This window comes from Sus scrofa, chromosome 14 (assembly GCF_054392235.1).
Source record: "Sus scrofa isolate SSC_HxYL_T2T_F1_AM1 chromosome 14, Sscrofa_HxYL_maternal_Yorkshire_Landrace_v2.0, whole genome shotgun sequence".
Taxonomy (NCBI): Eukaryota; Metazoa; Chordata; class Mammalia; order Artiodactyla; family Suidae; genus Sus; species Sus scrofa.
Genome location: NC_139396.1, coordinates 42277761 through 42295954, shown reverse-complemented (window position 1 = coordinate 42295954; position 18194 = coordinate 42277761). Strand labels below are relative to the sequence as shown.

The following is an 18194-nucleotide window of genomic DNA, read 5'->3' as shown; positions in this document are numbered from 1 at the left end:
AAGGACATGGCTGTGTTTCCCATGCCTCTCATCTGGCCTCTGAGAACTCCAGCCAGAGGCTCCCCTCTGCCTCCATCAGCCAGATCCACTCAACTCACCTGGAGTCCCAGGAACCTAAGTGCCCTCCCTCTGGAAGCACATCCCTCCTTCACATCCAGACACCAACCGAGTTGTTTAGACCAGCCCCTGGCACACATGGACCCGGGGTCTCTCAGGGAGGCCACTGTGTCCCAGTCTCTGTACTCACAGCAGATGCTCAGCCCCAGACCCCCAGCCTATGGGTCAAATCCACCATGCCCTCCTGCTACTCCTGGGACCCTCAGATGATACCTAATCGTGTCCCCTCCTCAGCTCGGACACTCTTGCAGGGGAGGGCAGAAGAAGACAGCTGTCCTTTTCAGTAATATCTGTCATACATGGATCAATAATTATTATTAAAAGCCAGGAAATTTGGCTTTCGTGTTTCCAGTCCCCAGAGTAAGGGTACCACCCAGTTCATCTGGAGAGCAGATGACGCTTTGGAGGGGAAGTGTCACTGATGGAATTGGAGGAATCCGGGAACTTGGGTCAGAAGTTACATCTTTATTTTTGTGAACCTGTGGCAAAGATGTGTATTTTCTTCTATTACAAACCCAGACCAAGTACCATATACTCCTGCTATGCAGGATCTGAGATATTTTCACATCACATCATCAGAGCCGCAAATACCTCCAGACACTGGTGACGCCTGCCATGCACTCAAAAGCAGGGACGTTCTCGGTTCACTAACATCCTAGCCGAAGCACACGTCTTCCGCATCACAAATGCACGGCTTACTGTTCTGGTCACTGCAGCTCAACATAACCCATCTCCTGGTCACCCTCAGCGCCTTACTTTACACATTCCTATGATTCTGAGGAGGGGCTGGAGAATTCATCAGATGACCACTGAACAAAGGGCTAAGAAGCCCTTCAATCATTCATATGGTGTTCTGAGGATGGGAAGGGGAGGGGAAGGGACTCCAGGCAGGCCGTGGCTCCCCCCATGGAAAGGCACCTCCCCTGCAAGCCTGGTGGGAGGACCTGCTCACCCCTCCCCGCCTGGAGACGACGGGCACCCTCCCCACTCCTCAGCTCATCATGTGCAGCCTGCCCTCCACACCCCCGCCCATGAAAGCCTGCCTTCCAACCCATCCCATTGGCCTGCTCCCAGCGCCTTCCCTCCCTGCATGAGGACACTTCCCACCTTGCCCAGACTTCCTCCTTGCCTCCTGGGCCCACCTTGGAGAACAGCAACGTCCAGGAGGACAGAGAGGGCCATGCTTCTTGTACCCAGGGAGCCCTCATCCCTCTAACCCAGGTCACACCTTCACGGACACACCCAGGACCGCCACCCTGCTGCCTTGGGCTCCCCTCAAAGCTGATCCCGAGCTTCACTTCAAGAAAAGAGTTTATCTGTGGGTGATCACAAGACATGCCAGTCGGGGGACACAGAAGTGAGACAGGAAAGGGGAGAAAACCAATGAAGAACACATTTTCCAACCCCTGGCCCCTGGGCGTGACTGGAGCTTTGTTTCACCAAGGAATTCTGAGAGTACAGGACATTTCAGAGTCATCTGTCCCAAAGAGTAAGGAAGTGGGTCCCCACCTGGCATTGAGGAGGACACAACACGGGCATTACACTGCAGCGTTCCAGACCAAGGAGACAGAACCTTCAGGCAGAGAGCTGCAGGCACATACAGGGAAGTGAAGGGTAACACGCAGGAGACACTGACCCAAAAGTGGTCTGCTGGCCGCACCCCCACGGCCATCCATCCACCTGCTGACTCTGCATAAGGACATCATACTCCTTTGCTGCTGATCATACCTCCAGGCCAGCACCTCCTGCCCCCACCTGCCCCTGCCAGCCCTTGCAGTCTGTCCCTGGGGCACTATGTCTTCTCGTCAAGCAGTCCCATGTAAAGACACTTTTTCCCATTTCTTTTGCCAGCAAACTGCACAACTCCAGCAACAGCTTCTTCCACCCCCTTTCTGTCCTTGTCACCCCATCAGCTGTTTCCTTCTGCCTGTGGCCAAGTGATTGAGACCACTGGAAAAAGAAAAGTACATGACACAGATGGATGCCACTATAATTTGTCAAAAACTTCTAGTGAACTCTGGAAAGTGCCAGGCAAAGGACAGGCCAGCATCTCTTTGTTTCTCAGTATAGTCCACTCCCCCACACTCGCTGATAAATATTTCCCAAACATTTCATTATCCTCCAGCTTCCGGGTCTGCTTCCTTGCTACAACTGCAAGCCTATGACTTGATCCTCTACTTCACAAAGAAAATGTGCACCAGGATGTGAGGGCCATCTGGCTGAGACATCTATCACCCCGCTGATGGCCAGGGTTGATTCGGCTGATCTGGCTGGCTAGGCAGGCATCCCCTTCCTCCCTCACCACTCCATGTGTGTCCCTCCCGAAGCTGCACGCTTGGTCGAAGGGGACGACCGTCCCTGACAGAGGAGGACCGTTCTTCAGTCAAGGGCATGAGAGTAGCTGCACTCCCTGCTAGAACCTCCAAACGAGCTCTCCAGAAAACATGTACCGGCACGCAGACATGGGAAACATGGACACATGCCCTCCAGCTAGCTCCCCTGCTTCTCTCCCTAAGCTCCCCTCCCTCCGGAAGAGGGTGTCCTCCACGCCCCCTCCCTGCTCACCTGCTGCCCCTGGGTTTTCCTTGTCCTTAGTTTTCACAATCAGCACTGAGATTCACCCAATCGCTGCCATTTCACCAGCTTGCCAGCCCTGTCCCGGGTCATTCCCTTATTCTCAAAGTCTTGAGCAGGAAGTTCTCTATGCCTTTATTTTCTCCCTTCCTCTCACCGGGAAAATCCTGACCTTGACACAAACCAGAAGGGTAGGACATGCCACTTCCATTGGCGACACATAGTGCTGTGTGTTTTGACTGCCAAACAGTCGCTGAAATTCCAAAGCAACTCGCTTAGGCAGCTACACCTTTCCAGCTGCTGAAGGGTTGACATCATCCCCTTACGAATCTATTTCTGAATATACTTGTGGTTTTTATACATCAAACAGTTGAAACAAAAAAATCAGCTAATAAAGAGTATATTTACCATTTTTAAGAAAGTCTGAATGTCCTCAATCCAATGAGAAGTGACAAATCTGGTACAAGCTCTTTGAGAAAGAGGTAAGCAGAGGAGAAAGGCCACGCTGAGACAGTGCAGTTTACACAAATCTTCCACCTCCTGCAGGGCCAAGGGCTTCCCTTCCACCTGGACAGAACAAGAAGGCCAGTCAGAAGGCAGCGGCTGGACATGGCCTGACTCCCAGACAGTGCCGGCAGGAATCAGCCTCTTACACTCTTTAGGGTTCTGAGACAGCCCTTTTCCCCACCTGACAAAGGCGTGGGCTTGCGGACAGGGAACCACCAGCACAGCAGCAGTTCACACAAAGCATTTCCCCGTGTCCCGAGTTAAGTGCCCTCCCTACACACACCTGAGCTGACCAGTAAATGGAGCAGGACCACTGGACTCCGAAGAACGGAGCCACCGTGAAATGCCCTGTTTGGTCCCAGGCACCCTGTTTTAAAGGTTCTACAGAAAACTACCAGAGTGGGGATACCAGGGCATATCTGAAAGCCTGCCAAGTGGCAGAAGGCTGAAGGAGTAGGCATATTTAACCTGACCGGACATGGACCCCACAGCCACCTCCTGTGTTTGCAGGGCTGTCAGTGGAACCAGACAAAGGCTTGTTTCATAGGCCCCCAGAGGCCCAAACAGGTCTATTGATAAGAAGCCCTAGAGGGACATTTGGTTTGGTATCACTTCTGTGATCATTTAAAATGACACACCTAACCGTGTAGGATATTTTACAAAGATGCTGTTCAAGCAAAGGATGCAAGAGAAAGATAATGAGCCTTGTTCAGTCCTGAAACTGTTGAAGAAGAGACAAAACTTCGCTCTCTTTAATAGGAATGTTCAGCCAAGAATCCCAGCACTCAGGTTGTGTCTGTGTACATGTATGTGTCTGAGTGTGTGTGTGTGCGTGCACACACAGAGGGGTGGCTCCCCAAGGCAGTTGCAGGGTGGAGCCAGGACAAGACAGGCAGGCCTGGTTCCAAGCCACGCCGTATTCAGTACTTGGGTTTGAGGCATGTTCCTGGATCCTGAACTTCAGTGTTTCTATACATGACGTAGAACAGCAGCACCTCTCTTAAAATGCTGCCATGAGGATTTAAGGCATCTGAGAGCCCAGAACATCATAAAGGTATAAGCTCTCAGCAGGTGCCAGCTTCCTTATCTTCCTCTGGAGGGTGGGACACATCTGACTACACATGTACTGAGAGAAACATCTGTGGAGGGAAATCAACATTATATAATAGCACCATCAATGTGTCTTATCAAATTCTAGCCTCCTCCCTTTCTTGGACGCTTATATAAATAAGAAATAAAATTATTAAAATTATTTTAGGAAATGAAAATCAGTAAAATTTCAAACGTGGAGAGTCAAGGTGTTTCACGGTAAAGCTACAACAATCACACCTGTTGGTGAGCAGCAGTGGTCTCGGATCTGCTTTCTAAGAGTTGATGGTAGAAACGCAAAGACAATGAGCAGGAAGTGACACAAAGAACTCGCCGAATGTCAGATCCTTCAGGCCATAGTTGCTTAAGCAGAGAAATGGTTTCATGTGCCTGTCACAAAAGGAAATTGGAAAGCTATTTAGAAAATATTTAGAAAAATATTTTCAGGCATAAGTGATTTTATTAGAATTCATACAGAAGAGTAGATATAACTACACAAAACTATAAATATTTATTTATGAGATAAAATTTAAAATGAGGAAATAATAAGTACTTCAATGAAATTATTAAAAGTTTAAATATGTAAAGAGCTCCTATAAATCAATGAGAAAACAGAGTTCCCACTGTGGCTCAGCAGGTAACAAACCAGACTAGTATCCATGAGGATGCAGGTTCAATCCCTGGCCTCGCTCACTGGGTTATGGGTCTGGTGTTGCTGTGAGCTGTGGTGTAGGTCACAGATGCGGCTTGGATCTGGCATTGCTGTGGCTGTGATGTAGGTCAGCAGCTGCAGCTCCCATTAGACTCCCAAGGGAACTTCCATATGCCATGGGTGCAGCCCTAAAAAGCAAATAAATAAATAAATAAGAGAACATCTAAGCCTTTAATAAGAGATGAGCAGATAATTCACAAAATACAAATATTAGTAAAAGTGTTCAACCTTTTTAGTAATTAAAACAATTAACATATTTTTACTTTCAAGTTAGCAAAGTATATTTTAATGATAATAGCACCGGAAATCACATGATACGTCATTTCTCTTATACTTTGCTAATAAGAGCAAAGTAGGTATGGAGTTACTGCAGAGCTGTTTGGCAATACATACACTTATCATTAAATATGTTAATACTTTTCGATTGACTATTCGAGTCCTAGGTATCCAGCTTAGGTACGTTATACAAAATGTGTGCAAGATTTATGTACCAAGAAGTTTATCACAGAGTTATTTGCCAAAGCCAACTTTCAAACAATTTAAATGTTCAGCATTAGAAAACTATGCAGCCAGTAAAAACAAAATTTGACTAATTTTTTGATAATCAGAAAAAGTGGTCTATTAAAATTGTTATTGATATGTTTCTCTATATAGTTCCTTTTACCTATAAAAAGGACATTAGTAGAAAAGTAATTGAAATTCAAATAATGTCTAAGGAGTTCCCGTGGTGGCGCAGTGGTTAACGAATCCGACTAGGAACCATGAGGTTGCGGGTTCGGTCCCTGCCCTTGCTCGGTGGGTTAACGATCCGGCGTTGCCGTGAGCTGTGGTGTAGGTTGCAGACGCGGCTCGGATCCCGCGTTGCTGTGGCTCTGGTGTAGGCTGGTGGCTACAGCTCCGATTCGACCCCTAGCCTGGGAACCTCCATATGCCGCAGGAGCAGCCCAAAGAAATAGCAAAAAACAAATAATGTCTAAGCCTAGTCAATATTATTATATTGATATTAATTTCCTAGTTGGACAAGCAAACCTTGGCTGCATCAGATGTCAACATGAGGGGAAGCTGGTCAGAAGAACATGGGAACCCTGTCCTATTTTTGCATCTTTTTTAAAATAATTAAACAATTAGTGCACATAAAAAGTTCTTTTTAATAAGTTTCAGTACCTCTTCCATCATATTTTCCCATTTCAAATTTCCAAAAAGAGGGGCAAATGCTAAAGCTCTACATTTCTCCAATTGCTTAATCAGGGATCTGTAAGCATTCTCAATGGTCCTTCTATTCTGTAAAAGGAAGGCAAATCACATAAATGTCATAAATAAAATATCACATTATTTTCCAACTATAAAAAGCCATATATGGAGAATATAATTGTTACAATATATTTCTAAGTGAAAAAAACACACTAATATATGATGGATCAAAGGGATCATCAACAATGCTTTTATAGCCTGTCAAACAGAACTATTCTGTCTTTGACAAAATAGTTTTTGTCTGGGAATTTGGCCCATTTTATTTAACAATTTTATGGAAGTTTAATTAATGTGATATAATACTCATTCCCTTTAAGGGGACAATTCAATGGCTTTTGTATAAAAGGTTGTACAACCATCACCATGATCTAATTTTAGAACATTTCCAACATTTCACAAAGAGAAATTGCACCCATTTAACACATATTTCACTAGAAAAAGTAAATACACAGAAAACAGCATAACCCCCCACCCAGGTAACAATGATTCAGCAAAGCCATTATCAACGCATATTTTCATGTACATTCCACATAGTCCTCAAACGACAAGTGAAATAACCTCTTTAAGGTGAGCGTTCAATAAATTAGAAAATACATTATTTTACCAGAAACAAAATCCTCCATTAAAATATATTTTTCTTAAATAAAGACTGGTAAGGAAGTTTGAAGGGACTCTTCAAACTCAGATTCAGAAGTTGCTCTGACAGAATAAAATAAGATGGACTGATTACAGCACCTCAACATAAAAAAAAAAAAAAAAAATCCCTAAGCTATTCCCACTCACAATAGGCAGCTAGAGTTGGAAACAGTTTAATGACTGGAGGGTGTTTTTTGGTTTGTTTTTGTTTTTGCTTTTTTGTCTTTTTAGGGCCGCACTCATGGTATATGGAGATTCCCAGTTTAGGGGTGGAATCAGAACTGTAGCTGCCAGCCTATACCACAGCCACAGCAACTCAGGATCCAAGCCATATCTGTGACCTATGCCACAGCCACACCTGATCCTTAACTCACTGAGCGGGGCCACAGATTGAACCTGCATCCTCATGGTTACTAATCTGGTCAGATTGGTTTCTGCTGAGCCACTAAAGAAACTCCAATGATTGGAGTTTTAATGCAAGCAAAATAAACAATCTTATCAGATTTTGAGACAACCATCCAGATATCTCCAATGCCATAAGGGGTGGGGCTCTAAACTCAAAGGCTGAAAAATGTTAATTGACTCAAAAGTCATTTTGATGAAGCACAGAATTACCTTCATATTCTAAACTCACTATAAGCTGTGAAAATTCAACCAGATGTATTTATAAAATTGGTGAGCATTTTTGAACTCCCAAAAGTTCAACACAGTAACTACCAGTTATTCCAATACAGCAAAATAAGATCACAGAGTTAAAATTCTAAATACTCTGAAAATTCCATTAATGATTTAACATTAAGAAATAAATGTATTTCGGAGTTCCCGTTGTGGCGCAGTGGTTAACGAATCCGACTAGGAACCATGAGGTTGTGGGTTCGATCCCTGCCCTTGCTCAGTGGGTTAACGATCCGGCGTTGCCGTGAGCTGTGGTGTAGGTTGCAGATGCGGCTCGGATCCCGCGTTGCTGTGGCTCTGGCGTAGGCCGGTGGCTACAGCTCCAATTAGACCCCTAGCCTGGGAACCTCCATATGCTGCGGGAGCAGCCCAAGTAATAGCAACAATAACAACAACAACAACAACAAAAAAAAGACAAAAAGACAAAAAAAAAAAAAAAAAAAAAAAAAAAAAAAAAAAAAAAAAAAAAAAAAAAAAAAAAGAAATAAATGTATTTCATTTGTCTTCCTTCATTAACTTTCTCCTTAAAAGCTTCTATGGAGTTCCCTTGTGGCACAGTGGGTTGAGGACCCACATTGACACTACAATGGCTTGGGCCCCTGCTGTGGCACAGGTTCAGTCCCTGGCCTGGGAGCTTCCACATGCCACAGGTACAGAAAAAAAGATTAAAAGCTGCCATATTCACCATCATTTCACTGGTATGTGGACACATCTACGTGGAGGGGAGGCTCAGGCCATAGTCAAGCATAGCAAGGCTTGGGTCGGACAACCTCTTTTCAAACCCAGGCTCTGTGATGTACTTGGCTGTTGATGAGCAAATGACTTACTCAACTATCTGCTACATCATCTGCAAAACATAGATAATCCTAACTGTTCCCCCACAGGGTCCTTGTGAAGGTTAAATAAAACCACTCCTGGGAAATACCCGGCAGTAATGCTATGATATAGGTGCCCAATAAAGGATTGCATTTGTATTTTATTTTCATTATTATTAGCTTTCTCTACCTCTCCGTTAAACCTATGATAACTCCCACAGAAGAGGCAGAAATAAAACTGAATCAAGTCATTTGGACAGTTGTGTGACATTCTAGAAGTTTGTCTTTTAGGTGCACATTACCTTCTGGAAAAACATCTGGTTTTTGTGCCTGCTCGGCATAAAGTACGCATAAAGTCGAAGGACATCAGCCACCTGGCCCGCGAAAAGCACAGCATTGATCTTCAGCGCCCAAGACTGGATGATTAAAAAGTTGAAAAGGTGTGTCTGTAGATTGTTCAGGCCTTCATCAGCAACTATCAGAAAATACGGGTAACTCTCTTCCAGGAAAGCTTCCCACTCTTGTGACAGGCACCCAGAAAAGTCTGTTCGAACATCGATGTTGGTGTTGTGTTGAAGATGGAGAATTAAAGCCGTTCTCAGAGGGAGAAGTTCAGGCAAGTTGAAATATGTGTTCTCAGCATCCTGGGGAAGGGATACATCACTTTGAAGTCATCGTTTAGTAGTTTTGTTGGTTAACACATACCATTAAAGTCATTAGAGAAACAGGTTCCAACACAGTTGTGTTCTGTTTCATAGTGAGCAAAGAGACCCTTGAACCTGGACTGTCATTGTGCACATACACGCCACACGTCACAATTGGGGTTTACATACATGAGTCCCCCCCTTCTCCTCCCACTCTAATTCTTTTCCTCTCCAATCTCAGTTCCAAAAGAAAAAGCAAAGAAAAATATGTAAAAGCAAATGACAGTTGTACGTCATCCAAATGGAAATCTGAGGGGTCACTCTGCAGGACGGTCCCAGGATGTCCTCCAGCAGCACGGGTTTTATCATAAGACCACAATTAGGGCAGGAATTAGACTTTTCAGGGGCACCAGGCTACCCCTGGCTCTTCGTTCAAAACCCTGCTTACAAACAGAAATGCTCAAAAATCTAAAAAGAATGTTATAGAGTTCCCATTGTAGTGCAGCAGGAACAAATCCGACTAGTAAGGTTTGATCGCTGGCCTCGGTCCCTGAGTTAAGCATCCAGCATTGCCGTGGTGTAGCTGTGGTGTAGGCTGCAGATGTGGCTCAGATCCCACATAGCTGTGGCACAGGCTGATTCAACCCCTAGCCTGGGAACCTCCTTATGCCACAGGTGCAGCCCTAAAAATCCAAAAAAGAAAAAAAAAAAAAAAACTAACAAGAATGTTAAGCAGAAACACACCAAAATCCTCACAGACAACACACTGGTTAACTTCAGGGATAGGATGGGAAGGTACAGGCAGTATTACATCCATATATATACTTGAAATTGTTAAAACTCTATTAATTACATGCACAGTCAAAAAAGATCAGAGCTCTTCCCCTGGAGCTATTTTCTACAGACCAAATAATAATAAAGCAACACTGCTGAGTCTGACCCTCCTCTGAGCCCAAATCAACTGACCGCGGAGTTTTGAAGACAGAGCTGGTCCTTCTTGGACTCAGACCTGGGAACCAGCTCAGCTGCCACGAAGATGCCTCACCTCCTCCAGGGTCCTGTGCGTCTGCACAGGAAAGTTCCATGAATGCAAATGACAAATAATCCTAAACACGGTCATTTCTGAATACTGGGATTATGGGTCATTTTTTTTTTTTCTTTCTGTTCCTCCCTTTAAATTTTCTGAAATTTGGAGTTCCCATTATGGTTCAGCAGGTTAAGAACCCGACTAGTATCCGTGAGGTTGCAGGTTTGATCCCTGGCCTCGCTCAGTGGGTTGAAGGATTCAGCTTTGCCTTAAGTTGTGGTATAGGTCACAGATGGGTCTTGGATCCTGCGTTGCTGTGGGTGTGGTGTAGGCCAGTAGCTGTAGCGCTAATTAAACCCTCTAGCCTGGGAACTTCCACATGCTAAAGGAGTGGCCTAAAAAGCAAAAAAAAAAAAAATTCTGAATTTATAGGCAGATTTCACTTTGAAATAAGAAAAAAAAAAAACACCTATAAGAAAATAAGTAATTTTAGTTTTAGTTCTCAAATTGCAGAAAAGAACTCATGTTACCTTAAAGAAAACGACGGCAAACTGCCCTCCTTTAGTAATCAGATCCACCAGGTAGCGTTCAACCAGGTAGAAGAAGTGGAGGTCCTGGCCCTGCTTGAGTGACTTCTCACAGACGCACATGATCAGCAAGGAGTCTCCATCGAGCAGGAAAAATTCAGACTCAACAAAATCATTGAACAAGCTGTCATAGCTAAGATGAAAACAGTTACAACCAAAATTACATGGCGATGGAAGCAGGCCCAGGAGGCAGCAACTTTACTATTGTTATCATCTCATCGTCCTCATCAACAGCTGGCTCTGTGGAGCAATTATCTTATGTCAGGCTCCCAGCACAGATTTTCTGCACACGTGACCCCAACACACGTGAGCATCCCTCACAAGAAGAAGAGAATCTTCGCCCCACGGAGAGGGAAACTGAGGCTCCAAGAAAGAGCAAGTTACCTGAGGCCACAATGTGGGCCAGACTCAGTATCTGAATATACAACTTCCTGCCCAATCAATCTTGTCCCTTTATAAGACAATAGGTTCATTGACAGCCATGGACAAATATAGCAATGAAAATGCTTTGCACCAAATATCAAACAGCTCTGGAAGTCCTGTGTTATGTAATCATGTGTGTATACATATATGTGTGTGTGTATATATATATATACATACATGAACATATATATACATATAAAACATGTATAATACATATACTGAGATAAGTGATTGACTGACATATCACTTTAAGGCCAATTAGGTCCACAGGGAATAAGAAGTCTATCTCTCGATTTATTACTATGACACTCACTCAGCTTTTGGCACTTCATTCAAAATTAACTGTGACATATCTTCTAAAAACATCATGTATTTTTCTAAATCTAAAAAAGAAAGAGAGAGAGAATGGGTTATTTTCACTCAATTCTTTTTAAAAGAGCTATCATTTATAAATTATTTAAGAAAAACACTAATAGTTATTTTAATTCTATTAAGTCTGCATAGCTTACAGAATCATTAAAGTTTATAAATATTTTAAATGGAAAATTACCCATTTTTGCTGCTTGCTACCTGTGCCTCCAACCTGAACCGGAAAATATTAAATATAGCAAATATCCTTTACTGTGGTGCCTCTAGGTGGCAGCTACTAATGTGAACAGCAGACCTACAAAGAAAGAAGAAAAATTTGAAAATCATTATTCCATCAACAAATAGTATTAAATAAGGATTCAACTAAACACCAGGCACTGGGAACACAAGAACAAACCAAAGTCAAAATGCTGTCGGTTCCTGTGAAACTTCAAATCTATCAAGAAAGACAAGTTAACAATCAGATAATCATACAAACAATGGGAAATTGAAACTGTGACAAAGTCAAAGGAATCAGAGGAAGCTTCCCTAAAGATGAAATGTTTCAAGGAGTTCCCATCATGGCTCAGTGGGTAATGAACCCAACTGATATCCATGAGGATGCGGGTTCAGTCCCTGGCCTTGCTCCGTGGGTTGCAGATCCAGTGCTGCTATGGGCTGTGGTGTAGGTCACAGACTCGGCTCAGATCTGGCATGGCTCTGGCTGTTGGCTACAGCTCCAATTCAACCCCTAATCTAGGAACCTCCATGTGCCACAGGTGCGGACCTAAAAAGAAAAAAAAAAAAAAAAGAGGAAGACAACGAAACGCTTGGGCTGAATGAAGCCTTTGAATAAGGATGAAAGGAGAATTCATTAAGCAAAGGGTGGGGGTAGGGGGTAGCTTTCCAGGCAGAGGGGGAACCAAACACCACATGCAAAGTCTTGTGGCAGGAAGATGTGCAGAAGGTTGTAGGTTCCAAGAGAACCTGTCTGGGCTGGAGCAGAGAGGGCTACAGAAAGACAAGGGCGTGCAGAGCCTCTGATCACATGTTTGTCATCCAAAAACCCACTGATGGATTTTAAGCACTAGTAACGTGGTGGCTTTGCATTCAAAGACCACTCTGGCTCAGTACAGAGATAGATGGGGTAGAGCAAATCCGGGTTAGTGAAGTCAAGAGGAAGCTCTTGTTCCAAGGCAATGGTGGGGTTGGCTGTGGTACAGCCGGATGGTCACTTGAGGCACATGTTAATCTTAAATATTCAGAAGGTCAGTTTTCCATGACTCGGTAATGGATCAGCTATGGGGGAGAAGAGTGATGCTGAGGATTCCATAGGATGGGGGCTGGAGACCAGGGGACCAGACCAACTTCAGGCAAAGGTCATGAGTTCATTTGTGGTCAGCTGGGTTTGACTTGTCTTCGACTTACTGCAGGATACAACGTGGAAGTAATTAAACGCACAGGTCTAGAGGTCAAATACCTCTGGGTTGGACCAGAGTGTGTGAGTAATTTCAGTGTTGTGGGAAGTGAGGCCAGGATAGAGATGAGCTTGCTTGGACAGAGAGACACAGCAGCAGGGAAGATGGTGTCAGATGCCATATGGGTTAATTCACAGCGTCCCAGATATGCCTTTAAAGTCTCGGGGCTTTTTATCACATTCCTAGGACAAAATAAATACCTAACAGTTCATTCATTAAGTAGTTAGCCTTAAACAAGTTAATATGTCTTAATGGCTTCATTTGAAAATACAATGCACATAAATGGAAAGAATGATCGTTTTTAAAGTTAACTAACAATTACTAATGAGATATGTGTGCAGGTTGAACACTGTGCAACTTCTCAACAACAGGCCATGGTGGCAGAATAAATCCTCCTTCATCTGACAGTTAGAGGATTCCTACCCTCACATACCCTACAGGAAGCTTTTGATATTAAACTTTACCCCAAACTCATTGCTGTCTAAACATCACAGAGAATCCACAATCATTATGTCCAGTTCTCGCTCATGTAAGGGAGAAGCACTAGAAGGAAAATAAACCAGCTAGCTATCGCAACACCCACAATGAGTATGTATAAAAAAATAGGATCACTAGATGTTTGAGGGGGAAAAAAGAAGCCAGATGAATAAGCATGATTCAAGAACAGAATAGTCCTATAAAAAGCTCTGAGAGTTCTCAATAATCACAGTGATATTACCTAATAAAATAACAATAGGTTGCTACAGCAAAAAAAAAAAAAGTAAATGCTCATAAAATTTTAATACAATTTCAGAAAAAAACATTACATGCAGAACAATGGAATGAACATGCTGAAATTTCCAGTTAGTGTTCTAGCGATCTAGGGGTTAAAACCCAGGAAATTTCTTTCTTCTTTCTTTCTTTATTCTTAGGTCTGCACCCTCAGCATATGGAAGATCCTGAACTAGGGGTCAAATCAGAGCTGCAGCTCTAACCTACACTGCAGCTCATGGCAACACCAGAATCTTAACCTATTGAGTGAGGCCAGGGATCCAACCCACATCCTCATGGATACTAGTTGGGTTCATTACTGCTGAGCCACAGTGAGAACTCCAAATCCAGAAAACGTCTCAGAGACGACACAAACAAAGAGATGGGAAAGAGAACAATTACTAAAATAGAGAGGATATATAAAAAAGTTCTAAATCTGGAGTTCCCATCGTTGAGCAGTGGTTAACGAACCCAACTAGGAACAATGAGGTTGCGGGTTCGATCCCCGGCCTCGCTCAGTGGGTTAAGGATCCAGCATTCCCATGAGCTGTGGTGTAGGTTGTAGATGCGGCTTGGATCTGGCATTGCTGTGGCTCTGGTGTAGGCCAGCGGCTACAGCTCTGATTAGACCCCTAGCCTGGGAATCTCCATATGCCTTGGGAGCGGCCCTAGAAAAGGCAAAAAAAAAAAAAAAAGTTCTAAATCTATTTCATCGTAATTCCAGGAGAAGAGAAATACTACGATTCCCAGCTAGGTTGGGGATAAAGTCATCAAAGATATAATAGTTACAGAACCATAACAGCATTAGGCCCACGTCAAAGAAACACAGACATTTTTAGATTGCAAATTTTTTTCAAGAACTGGGCAGAAATAATGACAAAAGAGAAAACCACACTTCGATACAGCTTCTTAAAACCTCAGAGCTCCAGGAATCCAGAGAAAAGGGGAAGCAGGGAGGAAGGCAGATGTGAGGGGTGACAGCCTGGGTCCCGCAGGGTTCTAACCAGCTCCAGAATGAACCACCATTGAGCAAATTACTTCCTTTCTCTGTGGTTCAATTTCCTCATCTGTGACATTGGGATGGACAATGATATTTCTCCCCTCTGGCTGTGTCTTCATGCCTTTTAAAAGTATGAGCAGAGGCATACAAATTGATTAAAATAGTACCTGGCACACAGTCAGACCTCTTTAAAGTGAGCAGCATTACTGGATGTTTTGAAAAAATGAAAATAATATTTTTAAAGTTCTGAGAAGGAAATATGTTGAACTTAGAATTCTATATCCAGTCATTCAGTTCATTGAGGGCAAAATGCAAAATTACCAGACCTGTAAGAAGTTGGAAACCTCAGCAACCACTTATCTTAAAGGATAATTTTATTTTAAAAGAGAGAACAGAAAATTGAAGAAAAAAATAAGGAGGGCAATCAAGAAACAGGAGAAATAAAGGAAGTTAAAAAGAAAAATAAGAGGATTCATGACACTTTTAATATAGGAAAGTAGACATTTCAAGCAATAGTCTTAACCATACAGAACTATGTTTCCCAGCCAAATGTAAAAACTGTTTCTAGGAGTTCCCATCATGGTGCAGCGGAAACAAATCAGACTAATAACCATGAGGTTGTGGGTTCCATCCCTGACCTCACTCAGTGGGTTAAGGATCCAGCGTTGCTGTGAGCTGCGGTGTAGGTCACAGATGCAGCTTGGATCTGGCATTGTTGTGGCTTTGGTGTAGGCCAGCAGTTGTACCTCCAGTTAGACCTCTATCCTGGGGACCTCCACATGCTTCGGGTGCGGCCCTAAAAAGACAAAAAGATACACACACACCAAAAAAACTGTTCCTACAATGTGAACAGAATCAAAATTGCCTAAGTGCTGTTTATTGGTTCTCCATTTTTGAATCAACATAGAAACAAATCAAAAGAATTAAAGTCATAAAATACTTTAAATCATGACCAGCCATGGCAATATAAAAATAATATATATAATTAGCCAAACTGGGAGAAATAGGGAGATTTCCTTTTTGTTGGCTGGAGGTAATCTCGCTAATAAACAGAGACAAAAAATGATAGAATTGGAAAAGCACTAGTTTACAACTTCCAATAAATTACTAGATCTTGGTACTTCTAAGCGATAACACAACAAAAGTAGAGACAAATAGCTGCTCCCATATAGAACTACACCAGTCTGGAGATACTCCAGCCTGAGGGGAAAAAAAAAAACTTAAACTTGAATTTAATGAAAACTCTAGTAGCAAAAATGAATTGTCATTTAGAAGTTTACAAGACAGAACATGTGAAATGCTAAAATATACCAGAATGAGTAGGAGAATCGTCACAAGACCAAAGCCAAACAAGAACAACAACAAAAACCCAAAAAGCAGCAAAAATCCCACCAAAATAAACAAACAAAAAAAACTAACCCTCTTAACAAATAAATCGCTAGAAGATGAAAGTGATTGTAGCAAACTTAAAGATATATCCAATCACAGAAGATTCAGAACCTTATTTGTATTCTGATTTTAAAATCTTAAAAAGGAAGAAGGGAAGAGTAATCCCTAGCTATGAAGTTGGAGGAGACTGGCCCAACCCATTGGACAAGGTCCAGGCGGTAGTGGACCAAGGGGCTCAGGGCACTGGCTAGAGAGGAGCTCCCAGCAGAGGCAGAACTCTGGGATGGCCTCCAAGCCCTCAGCATCCCTGGGGTAGCCCCTGTAGAAGCTGGCCCCCACCCCAGAACTCAGGCAGGACCTGCACATTCGGTGAGGCAGTGGCTCCCCTGCTGAGGTTACATCCTGGGAGATTCTCACATAGGGAATGGGAGAGTCCCCTACTGGCTTTGCAGACATAACCCCACGGCCAAGACTCCAGCAGTGGGGGGTCTCCAAGTCCAGCAGCAGCCTCCTGCTCCCAACCACCAAGACACCCGGATACCTCAACCCCACAGCTGCGAGGCACTTCATCCTTCCTGCCAGCAGGGGGAGTCAAGGCAGGTTTTTCATTCCAGGAGATGAGAAGCGGGTCCAGACCCCGCCCACCTGCACCTGGATGGCATCTGCCAAAACCCTGGAACAGTGAATTTCCACGGACTTCATCTACTAAAGTTGTAATAATTTGTAACGCAGCTACAAAAAACTAATACACACCCCTTGACCGTGAATACTTTCTGCGATAAAAGAAAGATTCTCAGGGGTGAGCCACTGACACACATTGGAGATCTGATTCCGCAAGTTTGGGATTTGGCCCCGAGACTCCGCGGGAGGAGGAAGCTCCCGGCAGCTGTCCAGCTCCGCCCACCCCTGACCCCCTGCCGCCCTCCCCCTCTGTCTCCCAACATCCAGACCCACTGCCTGTCTTCGAGAGGAGGGCACTCAGTGCCTCTGCTCTCTGCTCAGACTTGGACCTTAGCGCTCCCCACTTGGCTCTTTCCAGCACCAGCACCGCAGACTACCCACTCCTGTAGCATCCCCATACCCCGCTGCATCCCCCAGCTCTGCAACCCCTTCCGCAATGCCCACAGCAACCCCTGCATCCTCGTCCCTCTCCATCCCGCCATTCCCCTCCCCTCTACCTGAATCCCCTGCGCCCAATGACCCCCTGCACTGAGGGCCACCTCCACCAACATCGGATCAGAGACCTAGACACTCGCCAGACTGCTGTCCCCTCGCCCGCCCCTGACCCGGGGACGCCCTCAAACTCCCCACCCGGCTGGACCCAGATCCGAACCTGGCTCCGCAGTGTCTGAAGATCCTCCCGGTGCCCAGGGAGAATGCTAGAGAGAGGCTGGGCGAGGCCCCAGGCTGGTGCTGCATCTGGTATTCCTCCGGTTCTCAGAGAGACTTTCTTCCGAGAGACTTTCGGTTTCATTTCTCATCTCAGCTAAGTTTCCAGTTTCCTTTCACTGCCTGGAAAACTAGGTAAGCAGGTAGGGGAACAGAGCATCCTTTATGGGAACCTTGGGGACAGCCATCGAGGCAGTGTGGACTTAGAGATTTGGGAGATGAGGCAGAGAAGACCCAGACATCTAAACAAGATAAAAGAAGCAGAGGTGAATTAGAACCGATGAAACTGTAAGGAACTGCAGAATCTAAAGTTCCACTGCAAGCTGTGGGGTTCCACCTTCCTGCCAAAAGAAAAACAAAACCAGTTAAGTACATGGGAACTTGGAGTTTCAGCGATGGGAAGCTGAGGAGTTTTATATCAACAGTATCTGGAGCTTTTACAAGCCAATAAATACCTTTCTTAAAAGTGAAGGTGCAACATTCTCACTTTTATTTCTCACTTCAATCTATGTTATATTCATGTAATTTCTGCGGCGAGTTGATGTTTGCAATCTGGATTTCAACACTAGTCTCTTTTTAGTGTGCTTGTGTGCTTAACTGCATGAACCCTGTAACTGTGCAAGTACACAGGAATTCCAGGAGGTGGGGATAGCATGGATTTGGGTCATCTTAGCAACAGTGCGAAGCCAGGAGCTGCTCTGTCTGCAAGGAGAGGGGTGCAGGCATTTCCTGCTCCACAGGGAAAAACAGAACAAACAGCGGGAAATTGGAGACTGAGTCACT

General features: G+C 44.2%; 1 protein-coding gene across 4 annotated transcripts in view; it reads right to left on the bottom strand.

Moving 5' to 3' along the window:
- The window catches only part of DDX60 (DExD/H-box helicase 60), an 80167-nt gene extending 62666 nt beyond the window's left edge, over positions 1-17501 (bottom strand). For 2 of the 4 annotated variants that reach the window (XM_021072212.2, XM_021072215.2), the window contains exons 1-8: positions 17356-17501; positions 11608-11721; positions 11371-11440; positions 10578-10767; positions 8679-9020; positions 6164-6280; positions 4528-4677; positions 3100-3258 (exon numbers count right to left, since the gene is read on the bottom strand). In XM_021072212.2, coding sequence (XP_020927871.2) covers positions 3100-3258; positions 4528-4677; positions 6164-6280; positions 8679-9020; positions 10578-10767; positions 11371-11440; positions 11608-11611 — 1032 coding nt within the window. In that variant the 5' untranslated portion in view covers positions 11612-11721; positions 17356-17501. Of the gene's footprint in view, positions 1-3099; positions 3259-4527; positions 4678-6163; positions 6281-8678; positions 9021-10577; positions 10768-11370; positions 11441-11607; positions 11722-16563; positions 16696-17333 lie in introns of all 4 variants that reach the window. The other 2 variants (XM_084994709.1, XM_084994710.1) reach the window with 2 other exon arrangements.
- Positions 17502-18194: the final 693 nt, after the last annotated feature.